The following is a 16,276-nucleotide window of genomic DNA, read 5'->3' as shown; positions in this document are numbered from 1 at the left end:
TAGTCTTTGATTAGTAAAATGGATCCCAATAACAATCAATTCAACACCCAAAATTCTTCTAATTACCCATTTAGCTACCAAAATCCCAACAATTATCAACATCCAAATCAATTTCCCAACCAACATCCTCAAAACCCAAATCAATTTCCCAACCAAAATCCTCAAAACATGCCTAATTTTGGTTATGCCTCAAATTTCAATCATTCATCCTCTGTTCCAAACAACTTTCATCCATATTCTAGATCTATGATGGGATATTCATCTCAAACACCCCCATTTAACGGTTATATGCCAATGATGAATGAAAGTTTTCAGAGTGTTGGTGAATATCCTGAATTTTCATCACAAATAAATCGTGATGGAATGACAATAGCAAATGAAGTCACTCCAGAGGATACAACTCCTAAGAGCAAGAAAAACCAGCAACCAGCATGGAACACTGAACAAAATTTGGTGTTAATTAGTGGGTGGATAAAATATGGAACATGCAGTGTTGTCGGGAGAAACCAGACAAGTGAATCATATTGGGGTAAAATTGTTGAGTATTGTAATGACCATTGCTCATTCGATTCTCCACGCGATGTCATTGCATGCCGAAACCGTTTTAATTATATGAGCAAATTAATAAATAAATGGGTTGGTGCTTATGATACCGCTAAGCGTCAGCAAGCAAGCGGTTGGTCGGAAGATGATGTGTTGGCAAAAGCCCAAGAAATATATGCAGGTGGGAAGAATGTTCAATTTACTTTAAAGGAAGAATGGCGCGCTCTCCGTGATCAACCTCGTTATGGCAGTCAAGTGGGAGGAAGTGTTGGCTCAGGAAGTAGTGGATCTAAGAGATCTCACGATGACTCTGTAGGATCTAGTGCTCGTCCAATGGGTAGGGAGGCAGCTAAAAAAAACAAAAAAGAAAAGCAAGGACGCTGGCTTGGAGGAGGTGGAACAGGAGTGGGTTCAATTCAAAGAAATGAAGGTGCAAGAGATGGAACACTTTAAAGAGTACACCGAAAAAATGGAAAAGTACACCGCAGTGCAACAAGAGAAAAACAAATTGAAGAAAATGGACATGTACATAAAGTTAACTTCCCAAGAGCATCTCGATGACAGAAAAAAAAATGGTGGAAAACTTGGAGCGTGAGCTGTTTGGAAATTAATTTCACTAATATTTGTTTGTATTCGGTCAAAATTGTCAGTGTTGTCTAGTCCCCAATGTTTACTTTAAATAATTGTCAGTGTTGTCTAGTCCTCAATGTTGCTTTAATAATTATGCATAATATTTGTCCCGTGACTTTTTTCACAAACTTTAAATTATGCACATGGTATTCTTCACTAGTTTTTTCACAGCACATGGTATTCCTCACTACTTTTTTCACAGCCCATGGTATTGCTTTACTATGCATACAAAACTTTAATTATGCATACTATTTGGTCAGTGTTACATCCATGGTATTGCTTTAATTATGCATACTTTTTTCACAGCCCATGGTATTGCTTTACTATGCATACTTTTTTCACTCCCCGTGCTTCAACTATTTGCTTATATATAGCATTCATATTTACTTGGTATTGCCACTTGAATATTGTTTAAACTATTTCCTTTCTCAAATTGCATTCATATCTACTTCCAATATCTACTTCCAAACACCATCAATGGATCCTTTTGGTTTTGATATGAAAGCCTACTTCCAAAAACGTGATGCTGAAGACACTTATATCGCCAACCGATTTATTCAGCGTCGAAAAAAACTAGAGGAAGGTAGTGGCTCAGGTAGTGGATCTCGTAAAAAAAAATATTTAAATAGAGATCATGCAGCGGCTAACCAAAGACTCATTGACGACTACTTTGCCAATGAGCCTACATATGACGATGCAATGTTTCGTCGTCGGTTCCGGATGCAAAAACACGTTTTCCTTCGAATCGTTGGAGACCTTTCAAGTAGTGATAACTACTTCACCCAGCGAGTTGATGCCACCAACAAAGAAGGTATATCACCATTAGCAAAATGTACCACAGCAATGCGAATGTTAGCATATGGTGTGGCAGCAGATGCGGTCGATGAATACATCAAAATAGGAAGTAGTACAACTTTTGGAGTGAAGGACATCAAGACAATTAGACTTCCTCAAAGTGAACCCGATAAGTTATTTGCAAAACATCAAGAGGGATGTCGGAAGGACATCGAACATGCTTTTGGAGTGCTTCAAGCTCGATTTAAAATCATCCGTGAACCAGCTCGCTTGTGGGACATAGCCGATTTGGGTATCATCATGAGGTCATGCATCATATTACACAATATGATTGTTGAGGATGAACGAGATACATATGCTCAACGTTGGAGCGATTTTGAGCAATCTGAGGGAAGTGGATCTAGTACACCGCAACCATACTCGACCGAGGTGTTACCCACTTTTGCAAATCATGTGCGTGCTAGATCCGAGTTGCGTGATCCAAATGTTCACCACGCATTGCAGGCAGATCTAGTGAAGCACATATGGACAAAGTTTGGAATGTTTCGAGTTTGAAGATCATTTGTATCGTACTAAATAAATTACGTGTGTGTTGTGTGCTTGTTTGTTGTCTTGCATTTTAAGCTAATCGTGTGTCGCGTGCTTAGTTTGTTGTATTGCATTTTAAGTTAAGAAAATAAAAATAAATTATTTAAAAAAATATTGTTTTTTTAAAAAAATTATTTGTATTATTTTAATTTAATTATAATCGATAATTATAATTTTATGCAATTATAAAAACAAAAATTAAATAAGAATAAGAAATAAAAAGTGGTGGGGTAGGGTGTTGAATGAAAACTATTGGAGTGGTAAAAATTGAATGGGTGTTGAATTAAGAAAGAGAAAATGATGTGGAGTGTTGGGAATTGAAAAAGTGGGTGTTGAAGGTTATTGAATATTTTTTGCCATTGGACATGGTCTAATATGAATGACTATTTCGTCATTTTTTATTGTCCAAGGTAGTAATTAATTAGTTGGATTGGTTCTTCAATGTATGACTATTTCATCATTTTTCTCAAGTTATTGTCCAAAGGTAATTTAATTAGTTGGACTGGGTGTTCAATGTCAGTAATAATATTACATTACACTACTCAAGGTTGACTATGATTTTCATTTGGGACCCAATGAAAAAACATTTAATGGCATTCACATGGATTCTCGGCTGCATCATTTGCATCAATAAAAGAGTGCTTAGATATAGCGACGGAGAGATATAAAAAAATAAAATTTAACAGTTCTAAGTTTTTGGCATATATATATGTTATTTTATTTTATTTTTACAAATTACTCCTTTCGTTGTCAAAAAAAAAATTACTCCTTTCGTCCTAAAATATAAGGAAAAAAAACTCATTTTATTTGTCCCAAAATGTAAGCAAAAAAGACGAACTTCTATCCTATTTAATTTTGTTTTTTTAAAAAACCATCTTTTCCAAGAAAAACTTTTGTTTATTCTCATGAAATTAAATGGAAATTACATTCAATTTTTTCTTTCTTCCATTTTCTCCATAATCAATAGTCAATAAAATTTATTTTTACATCTTACTATAAAACTTATTCCAAAGAAAACACAAAAAACTTTACTTCAAATTTTTATGTTTTAGTTTTCTTAATAAGTGTGATTTTATTTTATTTTGCTTACGATTTGGGACCGAGGGAGTACAACATGTGTTCTTTTATGTTGGTACTTGACAAATTCTAAATTACTGGGTTCCAAACTAATAAATATAAATAGCGACATGTTTTTCATTTGGGAGAAACTCTTCTATAATCACAACCATGATAAATATTTAGACACACTCATATTAAATGTAAAAATTAAAAGAGAATAAAACTATATGATGTTGATTGATATCCACACGTCTTAGCTCAACTGGCAAAATGACGAAATTGTTAGGCAGGATGTCATGATCAGGGTTCGAACCCCGGTACCTCCACTTATTTGTGTGAATTTATAATGGCTTTGTCATTTCGTCTATCTACTATCTACCTAAAAAAAATGATGTTGATTGATGTGATCTAATTATTATTTTATCTAAAAAAAGTATTTTTTTTATTTGATGTGAGTGTCCCCAAATATTTATTATATATGGTTGTGTTCATATAAGAGTTTCTCCCATTTGGTTCCCAAGATAAATTTACGTTAATATTTTGAAAATAGTCATGAGTTTCCAAAATTTTATCATATCCCTTTTCTCATATATGTATATAAAATTTGTTTTTATAGATATAAACAGTTAAAATCTGCAACGATAACAATGAAAACATTGAACGGTGTTATGCATATTAAATAAAAAAAATTATTTAATAAAAACACTATATTAACTATTTTCTCATATATGTATATAAAATTTGTTTTTATAGATATAAGCAGTTAAAATCTGCAACGATAACAATGCAAACATTGAACGGTGTTATGCATATTAAATAAAAAATTATTTATTAAAAACACTATATTAATGTTGATAATTTGAAAATAGTCACGAGTTTTCAAAATTATTTAATCACAAATTTGATAATAGAAAACAATAATCTTTAGGGAGACGATAAACGTACTGTTGTATTACTCGGAATGGTTCGATGCACGTGCCTAAATTGTCATCAGCGCCGCAAAGTATGTCCACGACTTAGATCTTTTCAGTCAATTATGGGGCTAATTCTCTAGTCGGCCAGCAGTGGACTACCTTTTAAATAGGAAGTACCAAAAATCAAATTTAGATTATTTTCCTTATGAGAGAATCATGATTCCAACTCTCCTAGACATACACACTTGGATATGTATTTAATTTTAATTAAATTTAGAATGTTTCTTTTTCTTGTTCAATTGAATCTAGCGGTGTAACTCGCACTCACCACGTGTTGAGAGGTGTGAAATTGTTTCTTTTTCTTATTCAAGTGAATTTAGCGGTGTAACTCGCACTCACCACATGTCGAGAGGTGTGAAATTGCATATTCAAACTCGCATTCTAATATATCAAATGTATTTATAGCCTTTTATCATATAAGGTTTACTCAATGTTTCTTTAATAAATTTCATTTTACCTTTTTCAAAAATGTTTCTTTAATCATTTAGTTAACTACTATATATTATGATACTCCAGTAAAAATATGTTTTTTATGTAAAAAAAACATTATAACTATTGCTTTCTATTTAATTTTTAATTTTTCTGAAGACGCTAAATTGATATCGGGGAGAATCGAACTAAAAACCTTGAGGAGGAGCACACTCTCAGATCCCAACTCAACACCATCAGACCAACCCAAGTGGGTTTAATATTAATTTAGTTCATTTTTCAAAATTTAATTAATTTGGCTTAACTATAATATAACATATAGTTTCAGTGATTCCAAAATTAAAAGGTGATCTTCTTTGAGGGAGAAAAAAAAAAGTATGATATTTTTTTTAAAAAAAAGTATAATATGTAAGCTCGTAGTATGATATTATGCAAAAATTCTAAATAAAAAGGATCGCCCCTTAAAAAAAGATAATAAAATAAAAAACTTGCATTACATAAACTAAATATCGATTCGAAGATGTAGGTCACCTTTTTTTTTTTTTTTTGCTTTGCATTGCTCATAACAAAACACTTCCTTGATTTTACAAAACAGAAATAAAATAAAAAATAAAAAAAAATTGAGGGAAGAAATAAAAAAATTTAGTTACTTAAATACATACACAATATTTCTTAACTCTGATTTCATAGCCATTTTGGCAGGGACCTCAGTGATTGGAAATAGAAACATATGCATATTTTTAATGTCCTTTAAATTGAAGAACCCTAACTTTATTTCCTCCATTTTTGCGGGGAATGAATAAGAGTAGTGGTAGGTGTTTGATTTTCTGCATATGTCCTTATCTTATCTGTAGGTGGCTTCATTCATGGAAATGGCTTGTTTGAGTTTCTGCACTTCTGGCCACTCATTGTTGGCTGTACATAGGAGTTGAGATTTGCATTTTCAATGTCATTGAACATATTGTGCTGAGACCAGAAATTATCAATGAATTTTGCATTTTCAAAAAAATTAAAAAATAATTATAATTAGGTCGGTTATTTTTAGTTTTTTACTTTTTTTCTAAACAGAATATTTTTGAAGTTTTGGTGAGAAATCAATGAGATTACCATTGCATCGAATCTATGTTTTTAATTCAATCAATGATTTAATTAATCACTCAAATTCCCCCTTATCTGCACTTGCTGCAGCAATATAACAACCCAACCCATAGAACACACAAATCTAGCTCACCCTTCATTATATATGTTACTTTCTGCAATTTAAGTACATAAACCAAATCAAATTGTTTTCACTTGTGCATAGCTCTTTACGTTGTATGAATCAAACTAACTTCCAATCCTCCAATAGACTTCTACAACTGTTTATCTCCCTTGGATTTTCATCATGAACCAAGACCTTTTGGCTCATGACCTTAAAACACACAAACAGACAAGCCACTTATCATAGGAAACAATGTTCTCATATTGGTCATAGGGCTCATACCCTTATTTAAGGATTGAATTCAAATACCAATTCTCTCTATTTCTATACAGAATCTTTTTCAAGTTTGAGTGATTTTTAGCAAAGTCTAATTATAAATAAGATTTTTCAATAGTGGAAAATTTTGCACATACAAATCATTGTGGTTGACAACAAAACACAGATCATTAAACATATAATTATGTTTGACATGAGATTGAGATAACTCAAATTGGTGGATCCTAAATTGAACTTCTTACAGATATATCAATTTAGAGAAATCAAAGCAAGCAAAAGAAAAACACCTATTTTTCCCACCCTCCTAGTCTCGTTTCAGGGTCATAGTTAGAAAACAGCCGAAATTCATTTCCAAGTTTACTGGAGTGATGGGGTCTAAAACCACAAGGATGCAAGCCCAAGATCTCAGCTGCACTTTCTTTCTGCACTTCACCTACAATTACAAAACCCAAGGTTGTATTCAATTTTACATTTTAGCAATTCTTTATATTGGTGATCTCATTATGAACAATCTATTAAGAGTAAATAATCATTTTCAATACTGTGATTGTTACCTGTGAGTAGAAGCAAAAATGACTCTCCAGGTTGTCTGAGAAAAGACATTGTTTCAGCAACTTTCTCCAAACACTCTTTGCTCTATTACCAAAGCAATTAGAATAATGAGATAAACAACAAGATTATTGTTATATAAATTAGAAATAATCTACAATATTATAGTTTCATATCTCCCTAGCTTAAGTCATTAACTGCATTCGCTCCGATTTTGAAGGAACTTTTCTTTTAAACTATTCTCTTTACAGTTTGAAAATTAACTCAATTCAGATTCAAAAAGAAAGAAATATAACTGTACTTTTCTTTTTAAAGTATTCATGACACATACAGCTCAACTCAGCAAAAAGAAATATAAAGAAGGATGCGTACTATATACAACATAGCATTCTTTTTATCTGGTACATGATAATTATGAAGCAAAACAAAATATTAGATTTCATATTAATTAGTGATTACAATAAACCTACAAGGCTGACAATATCCACTTCCTATCCCATAATCCTGTTACTTGTAATTAGAAAAGGAGAAAAAAAATACAATAGATGAGGAAGAACTATTGAGAGATGTTCAACGCAGTACATTAGTCAATAAATTTTGTAAAGATGGGATCTATGCTTTCAAAAATAGACGAAGAAAAAGAGTGATGCTTCTTGTACACTCCAAAATAAATATATGCCCTTTTAAATTTGACATCAAAAAAGAGGAAAGTAGTTACATTTGTCATGAATAAAAACTAAACTTGAGAGAAGTTCAACCAACACAATGCATTAGTCATGAAAAATTTAGGAGACTGGGAAATTGGAATCGAAGCCTTTCAAAAATAGAAGAAAAGAGTAGTGCTACTATTGACTCCAAACTAAAAATATAACTTTTATCTGCATTGACTGCATATACTATAAGGAGAAAAGGAAGAAAAGGACGGAGAAAAATTGCAAAACATCAAAAGATTGAGCGAAAATGATTCAACTCACTTTAGATTTGAGTACATCAGTGTATATGTAAGCATATAAGGAAAAGAGCTATCTAACTCTAACTGCTTGTGATTAACCAATTCTGTAGTGACATTAGTGATGAGTACAAGGTGTACATCTCAATTCTCATGTAGGATCCAATATTCAAAATAGCAAAATCTAAATATTAACTGAATAAAGATATAAGGTTCAAAAACCATTTTTCACCTAGAGAAAAAACATAAGATTGCAAGTGCATAAACAACTGGCAGAAGTGGAAGTAAAATAAAAGGTATAGATCATGTTAGTATGTCACCAAATTAAAGTAGGTAAAATTACTGCAATTAACTCTCACCAAGTAAGGAGGATCAGCAACTATAACTTTGTAGGAATTCTTCAATTCTGATGGTAACTCCTCGGGGTGATTGTAGTCATAGAATGTGAAATCATTTCCATATTGCTCAAAACGTTTGTCGTACTCAAGAAGTTGCACAGACACATTAGGATCCATTTTCTGAAAATTGAAAATAGATAAACAATCTCAAAATCATTCTTACAATTTGGTACAAACCTGGCTCGAAAGGTTACTTATAATCACATTTTAATGTCATATTTCATCCAAATGAGACTCTCAACACACCCTCTCACGTTCAAGACTGGATATCTAGAACATAACCCACGTGGCCGATAGCAGATGGCCCAACAAATCTTTAAAAGCACCAATACCATCTTGAAATTTGGGTTGAGCCTAACTAAATTCTACGAAACCGGTTTGTAAAGTGAAAGATGCTCCCACTAATAAACACTCCCATCCAATTTGGGACCCTAAACAATAATTAGCAATAAACCACTATATCATGCAATTAAAGATTGCTAATTGCCTTGTATTATAGTCAACACTGATATTTGAACACCGTGTACTTCGTAACACTCATTTTACACCTCATTTAATTTTATCTCTATCTCTCTTTCTAACACATCACTTTCTCTTATCTCTATCTCTCTCAAAGTGCATACACCCAATGAGATGTCTGCCAAACATTTTTCCTTATATATTTCCTTGGAGAAGTGATATTTGTACAACGAACTTGTGACAACTTTTGGGACAACTCTTTCTCTCATACCCACATTGTGTTCTTAATCTCTCCCTCTCCCTCTTTCTCTCATTCTTACAATTTGGTACAAACCTGGCTCGAAAGGTTACATATAATCACATTTTAATGTCATATTTCATCCAAATGAGACTCTCAACACACCCTCTCACGTTCAAGACTGGATATCAAGAACATAACCCACGTGGCCGATAGCAGATGGCCCAACAAATCTTTAAAAGCACTAATACCATCTTGAAATTTGGGTTGAGCCTAACTCAATTCTACGAAACCGGTTTGTAAAGTGAAAGATGCTCCCACTAATAAACACTCCAATCCAATTTGGGACCCTAAACAATAATTAGCAATAAATCACTATATCATGCAATTAAAGATTGCTAATTGCCTTGTATTATAGTCAACACTGATATTTGAACACCGTGTACTTCCTAACACTCATTTTACACCTCATTTTATCTCTATCTCTCTTTCTATCCCATCATTTTCTCTTATCTCTATCTCTCTCAAAGTGTATACACCCAATGAGATGTCTGCCAAACATTTTTCCTTTATATATTTCCTTAGTGAAGTGATATTTGTACAACGAACTTGTGACAACTTTTGGGACAACTCTTTCTCTCATACCCACATTGTGTTCTTAATCTCTCCCTCTCCCTCTTTCTCTCTATTTTTATCCCAAAAGAAGAGCGAAGAAATGGTTGTCCCAAAAATGGTCAAGAGTTTGTTAAAATTTATTAATTTTAACTTACTTACTTATATAAACACTTGTGAAACTATCTGACATAGCTTTCACTTATTTCCATACTCTCGGCGATAATTTATAAAAACAATTTTATTTATTTTTGTAATTGAAAGAAACAGTATATGCAAAAAGTCATTATGAAGCAGGCACACGGACGCCAGACACGCCGACAGCGATAATAATTTAAGAAATTGATATAATTCAGTCTAATCATATGTGACGGTGTCATTTCGTGTCAGGCGACGTGTGTCCGACACCGGTTGCATTTAATCCAAGGAATGTACGTGCTTCTTACTTAAAGTTGTTTATCCAAACAGACCTATTGAAACAAAAGCAATAACAGAAATGAGGAAATACCTTGAGATAAGCATAAAGAGTAGGACAAGCAATACAGGCAACACGAGAATCAACGCCATTGCTGCAAAGAGTAAGAACTTCTTCAGCAACTGTCTTTGCAGTTTCTGAATCATACCAGAACTGACTCAGCCTCCAATCTTCAGATACAAGAGAAACTTCATCAGAGTTGTCTCCTGTGGCATCGGAGTGACTCTGCTGCTCGGAGAGAAACTCTTTGAGGGCGGAGAGAGCATGGGAGCTTAGAACTGGAGTGTCGTCGTCTTCACTGAGTTCGGTCACCGAGTTAGGGTTCAGTTCGAGTTGTTCCGCCATGTTTGTTTGTGTAGGATGATGGGAGGCCAAAATGAATGGTTTTTGGATTGGATCGAACGGTCGGGTCGGGTCGGGTATACAAACTGGTCCGGTCAAGTAAGCAAAGCAGCAAACACGAAGCAAACGGTTATGAGCCAAAATTCAACATTGGGGTAGCTGTTAGGTACGGAGGGTGAAGACCTCATCAATGTTGATGCTCTAATGGGTTTTTTTCTTGTATGCAAGTTAAATATTATTCCATGACTTTTTTAATAAATGATTTTTTTCAATAAAAAGATTTTTTTGGTTAAAAAAAAACATGTACAATATTGCATATGTTAAAAAAAAAAATGTAACTTATATGTTTGCATGACTAGAAATTTCATGTTTGATAATCATTATTTCATCACGAGTTTATAGTTTATTTTACTAGCTTGTAACTTATTCCTTTCATCAATTATAAACTTATTTAGTTATTCCTTCCAAGTTTTGCACAAGATGTTGATGCTACACTTTCAACTTCCTTTGATAAATTTAAACTTTTTTTTAAGAACAAATCCTCCTCAATCTTCCACTTGGAACAAGAGTCGTTGATTGATAACAAAATGTTTATACCTAGAAAATTCAGCCTAACACTTCTACAAACTCAACAGTGTCTAATTTTCCTTATCAATAGTTAACATAATAGAACAATGATCAGACAAACCCCTAGTCAAAGTCAACTGAATATAATTTAGCCAATTCAAAGACCATCCCTCTGATAAAAAAAAAAAATCAAGTCGACTCATAGAATGACCATCACCTCAAAACCAAGAAAACGTCTCTAGCACAAGGGAAGATTAACTAATAAATTATCATCAATAAACATGTTAAAATGGGTAAAATCAACATGACGATGGGCAGCCTCTCTCATTCCCTCACTCTCAACCCCTCACTCCTACCACTTCTGCCACCCCCAGCCAGTACCTCTTACTCTACTTTCCACCTTAGACAAAACATTAAACATATTATTTTTATCTCCTTTAAACTTCACCCACTATCTTCCTCCCAATTTTGCACCTATCCTCCACCGCTACCTCAGATTTAGCATGTAAAATCAACTGATTTTTATAATCACACTACTAACAAAAGATAAAGAAGCAGATGAGACCGACACATTCTTACCATCAACATTGGATGACTCGCTATCCACACCTTTTGACTTCCTCTTTTATGCTTATTCAAAATCTTGAGCATAGCTTTCAATTCTTTACTTAAAAATCCTTGCAATTTGTTTACGCTTGTTACCACGTTTTCTAGACTTAGCTTTCCTACCCTTTGAGCTTGTACGACATGTTGATTTCACGACCACTTTAAGGGGGGGGGGAAAAAACTCCAGCACCCCCTTATCATGAGTATCCAACCAGTCAAAACTCCGAAGACCTGAAATAGATTACCGGTGTTGTAATGGAGGACCAGATTGAGCACGTTGCCCCCACCTCTTATTACTCAGATAATTCTCAGAACTTGTGCTACCTCGGTTAGAACTTTATCATGTTTTCGGGTCGTAGGACAAATTGTAAGTTCATGTGCCTTAATCTTCTCTTTTGACAAGTCATTGTTGGTGTAATTCAAGGTCATGTGAATTTGACGACGTCGTGCCATTAAGTAGTCTCAAAAATACTCCCATTTTAGCTTCCAACTTATAAAAGGATTAGAATGAGATTTTAGGTTTAACAAAGCGACCAAAAACAAAGACTTCAGTTTTAGCAAATCATGGTTGGGAAAACTTGGGAAAACATGCTTGCACTAGATTGTGACTTTATGCTTACGCTTCATAATAAACCATGATTTGGCATATATGAAACATCGTAAGGCCAAAAACCCATAAACCATCATTCAAATTATCATATTATAACTTTTGAAGGTTGATAATCAAACACAGGTCTCAACACATTTCACGTTTTAACAAACAAAATTACTCATAATGTGTACGCAAACAAAAATCTAGGAAGCTAAAGCCCATAAAACTTCATTAAATAAGGTACAACGATAAAACAAAATCTGAGGTGCCAATGCTGCCACAAGCTCCTTAACGATTTGCCTTGGCAACTCTTTCAATTTCATCTTTTTTCTTGATTGCATAGCTGAAAGAGATAATAGAATTTATCATTAACAGAATTAAAAAGACTAAAACACGAGATGAAAAAAATTCATGGAAGACTGCATGTGTACAGGTATAAAATTTGTAAAAGCATACCTGTTGGATGATCCTTTTGCTGCATTAATAAGTTCATCAGCAAGACATTCAGCAATTGTCTTAATATTTCTAAAGGCTGCTTCACGCGCACCAGTAGTTAGAAGATAGATGGCTTGATTCACACGACGAAGGGGTGAGATATCCACAGCCTGTCTTCTTACAACTCCAGCAGAACCAATACGAGTTGCATCTTCACGAGGACCACTATACAAATGACACATGCGCATACCAAAACAAATCAGATCCAAATTCAAAATTATGAAACAGTAATATTTGGTTCATAACAGAGCATGTCAAGAAAACAGTAATATTTGATTCATAACAGGACATGTCAAGAAAAGCAAAAGGTAGCATATTCTTATGAAACATGAACTGACCATAAATCGCAACAGTTAAACACAACACTTTTGGGTACATTGTGATATGTAAATAACAACCTCGGAAAATACACAGCTAGCATGGCATATTTAAGAAACAACCACTTACAGTAATATTTGGTGCAGAATGTCGTTGATTAATTAAATAGACAAAAACAATCATAATTTCATTCATTGAGGAGAATGATCAGATAGAGCTAATACATAAATGCCATCATCCAGGCAATCAATCCAATAGGGAAATAACCAATCATCATGTCATTCTCCAACTACAATTGTCACTGTTCTATGCTTAAAAACCAAAGTAGGTTTAACATCAAATCAAAAGAGCACAGAAAATCAAAACTCATGAAATGTAAGGTTATGATCCAACAACATCTTCTGGAAAGAGTTCTATTTTTTGAAAGAAAAAAAAAAACAAAAACAGAGCACCAAAGTCTTGTTATAAATTGAAAATAAAAATGAACTGGGAGATAATGTGGATGGTCAGATAGAGCTAATACAATTTGCCATCATTCTGGCGGTCAAACCAATAGGAAACAAATTATTCATCACTCCATCCTACAAATCAAGCCAAAGTGCCAAACAAGTACATAAAAACATCATACAAATTCAAATCATTCACACTTGCTTGATAAGAAAATTGCAAAAGTTTATTAGTAATATTAACTTTATTTAGCTGGCTTTCTTTTTAATATCGTTTACAACATTAACTTTATTTAGCTAAGTCTTTCTTTTCAATATCTTTATTTAGAAACATGACAAGTCAGTCATTTTCATGTTAAAACCCATATTTCTGATTGATTTCTAATTAGATACAAACAAATGACCTGGAATGTTAAGAGAATGGTCAGATAGAGCTAATACAAAATGCCATCATTCTGGCAGTCAAACCAATAGGAAAACAAATATTCATCACTCCATCCTCCATTCCAAGCCAAACAATAAATACACGAGAATGTCAATTAAATTAAAATCATTTACACTATAGTATGAAAAGACCAATTGCAATTGTTTATTTATGTTAACTTATACTTAATTACTGAAGTGTTTCTTTTCAATCTCCTCAACAGTCATTAATAGTCATTACTAGTGAAACATAAAAGTTCATTACTGGAATGATATGAGAATGGTCAGATAGTTCTAAAACAAATTGCATCATTCTGGCAGTCAAACCAATAGGGAAACAAATATTCATCATTCCATTCTCCATATCAAACCAGAAAAAATCTAAAAACAGAACAACCTAATCACAATCACAATAACTACATACATAAGACAAATCTCACAGTATCAAACTCAAATTTCCAACAGACAAAGACATAGAAATAGTATTTCCAAAGTGTTTATTTATTATAACCTGCACTTAATTATGTGTTTATCTTCATAAGAAACCACAATATCTAATAAGATATTAAAAACAATTAACTGGAATGATAGGAGAATGGTCAGATAGTTCTAATAAAATTGCATCACTCTTGCAGTCAAACCAATAGGGAAACAAAAATTCATCACTCCATCCTCCATATCAAACCAGAAAATAAAATAAAAAACATTGTTTCAATAAATGAAAAACATCAACAATTTTCACAATATCAAACTCAAATTTCTACAGCCATCAACAATCCACAATTCATACCTGTTGACGACAGCATCAACGATGACCTGAATCGGGTTCTGGTCAGTTAACAAATGAATAATCTCCATAGCATGCTTAATGATCCTAACTGCCATAAGCTTCTTTCCATTGTTCCTCCCATGCATCATGAGAGAGTTAGTGAGCCTCTCAACAATGGGACACTGAGCTTTCCTGAATCGCTTCTTCGAGTATCTACCAGCAGTGTGTGGAACATATGTTGCATGCTTGGATCTTGCTCCAATGTAATCCCCAAGAGACAAATCAGTAATCTGGTATAATCAAAATCAAAATTCCAACATTAATCACTACCTTTTTATAATTAACAAAAAACACAATATAACTAACACAAAAACCAATTAATTGAAAGAAAAAATTTCAGTAAACTAATTTCAGATAACTAAAACAGAAAATACCAAAATTTCACAAAAAATTGCAGTAAACTAATTAAGTAGTATTAGTTTAAACTAATCACAACATTTTTTTAATTACCAAAACACAATAAAATCCAATTAATTGAAATAAAAAAAATATTGCAGTATATCAAAATTTCAACAAACAAAAAAAACAGAAATTATTACACATTTCAAACAGAGTAATTAATAGATTGTTCAAAAGTAATTAAAAAACGAAATCTGAGATGAAATTGAAGAAATGTGAAAAAATGACCTGAACGTCATCGAAGCTCCAGCGGTTGAAGAGCTTGACTTCGATCAGGTTTGGATCTGAAACGACTGCAACAGGTTCTTCAATGACATCAGCCATGGCTGCATAGAGAAACGAAGAATGAGAAACAGTGGATACAGAAAAGGAACGAAGATTCGAAGAATGTGAAGGAAATGAACGAACCGTGATTGAGGTGGATGCGGCAACCAAACTGAAGCTGCTGAGAATGGAGAAGGTATGGTATGTGATAAACCCTAATTTTGGTGCATTGGTTCATGGCTATTTATTTTGGTGTTTTCGTGGATCCATTTTTTGCCTGGGCCGGACTCGATGTTTTCTTTCGTGGACTAAGAATGTTAACGGCGATGCAAATTGCTTTTCACACCGTTCTCTTTTCTCATGCACTCTCTAATAAAATCATATGAATAATAGGTTTGTTATGAATATATTAACTTTAGTGGATGTCCATCCTTAGTCTTCCACCTTCCTATAACTCTCATACGTGAATGGATGGTTAGTGGTCCTTAATTACTTTGATCATTCACTTGCTTATATTGTATCCTATAAATAGGATCTGCATTTCCATCTAAAGGATACACTTGTGAAGTAATACAATACACTCTTATGTTCTCTCTTTGTTTCTTTCTCTTTATTCTTATATACTTTATAATATCTTGCAATGCTAAGGATTAATTTCAAAACACGTTATCAGCACGGAGCTCTAACAATTTGAGGTGATATCGATTCTTACTTGTTCTTGATATTATTTGTTAACGTTGTTTACATGTTCTTGATATTATTTGTTGTATTGTTTACATGTTTATGATGTAATTTATTGATTCTAAAATTTGCTTCCATG

General features: G+C 33.2%; 4 protein-coding genes and 5 non-coding genes across 9 annotated transcripts; 2 read left to right on the top strand and 7 right to left on the bottom strand.

Annotated features, from left to right (window-relative positions):
* The first annotated feature begins 249 nt into the window (after positions 1-249).
* On the top strand, positions 250-996 carry LOC146955381 (glutathione S-transferase T3-like). The gene has a single exon (XM_085748300.1). The coding sequence runs from the start codon at positions 250-252 to the stop codon at positions 994-996; it is 747 nt and encodes a 248-aa protein (XP_085604426.1).
* Positions 997-1,599: 603 nt separating this feature from the next.
* LOC146955380 (uncharacterized) lies at positions 1,600-2,671 on the top strand. Its single transcript, XM_085709286.1, has one exon. It carries the CDS (start codon positions 1,651-1,653, stop codon positions 2,521-2,523), a length of 873 nt encoding a protein of 290 aa, XP_085565412.1. The 5' UTR covers positions 1,600-1,650; the 3' UTR covers positions 2,524-2,671.
* A 3,967-nt stretch (positions 2,672-6,638) lies between these two features.
* On the bottom strand, positions 6,639-10,710 carry LOC146955379 (nucleic acid binding / methyltransferase). Its single transcript, XM_085721353.1, has 4 exons — positions 10,209-10,710; positions 8,353-8,511; positions 7,050-7,131; positions 6,639-6,928 (listed from the first exon to the last, which is right to left on the bottom strand). Exons 1-4 carry the CDS (start codon positions 10,518-10,520, stop codon positions 6,783-6,785), a joined length of 699 nt encoding a protein of 232 aa, XP_085577479.1. The 5' UTR covers positions 10,521-10,710; the 3' UTR covers positions 6,639-6,782.
* A 1,663-nt stretch (positions 10,711-12,373) lies between these two features.
* Positions 12,374-15,759, bottom strand: LOC146955373 (small ribosomal subunit protein uS7-like). Its single transcript, XM_085721349.1, has 5 exons — positions 15,601-15,759; positions 15,421-15,518; positions 14,755-15,023; positions 12,739-12,942; positions 12,374-12,625 (listed from the first exon to the last, which is right to left on the bottom strand). The coding sequence occupies exons 1-5, from the start codon at positions 15,692-15,694 to the stop codon at positions 12,571-12,573; spliced, it is 720 nt and encodes a 239-aa protein (XP_085577475.1). The 5' UTR covers positions 15,695-15,759; the 3' UTR covers positions 12,374-12,570.
* Positions 13,297-13,379, bottom strand: LOC146955378 (small nucleolar RNA Z102/R77). The gene has a single exon (XR_015025299.1). It is a non-coding gene; the product is annotated as a small nucleolar RNA Z102/R77 (small nucleolar RNA).
* Positions 13,596-13,677, bottom strand: LOC146955377 (small nucleolar RNA Z102/R77). Its single transcript, XR_015025302.1, has one exon. It is a non-coding gene; the product is annotated as a small nucleolar RNA Z102/R77 (small nucleolar RNA).
* LOC146955376 (small nucleolar RNA Z102/R77) lies at positions 13,960-14,041 on the bottom strand. The gene has a single exon (XR_015025301.1). It is a non-coding gene; the product is annotated as a small nucleolar RNA Z102/R77 (small nucleolar RNA).
* Positions 14,243-14,323, bottom strand: LOC146955375 (small nucleolar RNA Z102/R77). The gene has a single exon (XR_015025303.1). It is a non-coding gene; the product is annotated as a small nucleolar RNA Z102/R77 (small nucleolar RNA).
* LOC146955374 (small nucleolar RNA Z102/R77) lies at positions 14,558-14,637 on the bottom strand. Its single transcript, XR_015025304.1, has one exon. It is a non-coding gene; the product is annotated as a small nucleolar RNA Z102/R77 (small nucleolar RNA).
* Positions 15,760-16,276: the final 517 nt, after the last annotated feature.

Source organism: Medicago sativa, chromosome 1 (genome assembly GCF_051527215.1).
Source record: "Medicago sativa cultivar Bolivia chromosome 1, Bolivia_mono, whole genome shotgun sequence".
Taxonomy (NCBI): Eukaryota; Viridiplantae; Streptophyta; class Magnoliopsida; order Fabales; family Fabaceae; genus Medicago; species Medicago sativa.
This window is presented reverse-complemented; position numbering and strand designations above follow the sequence as displayed.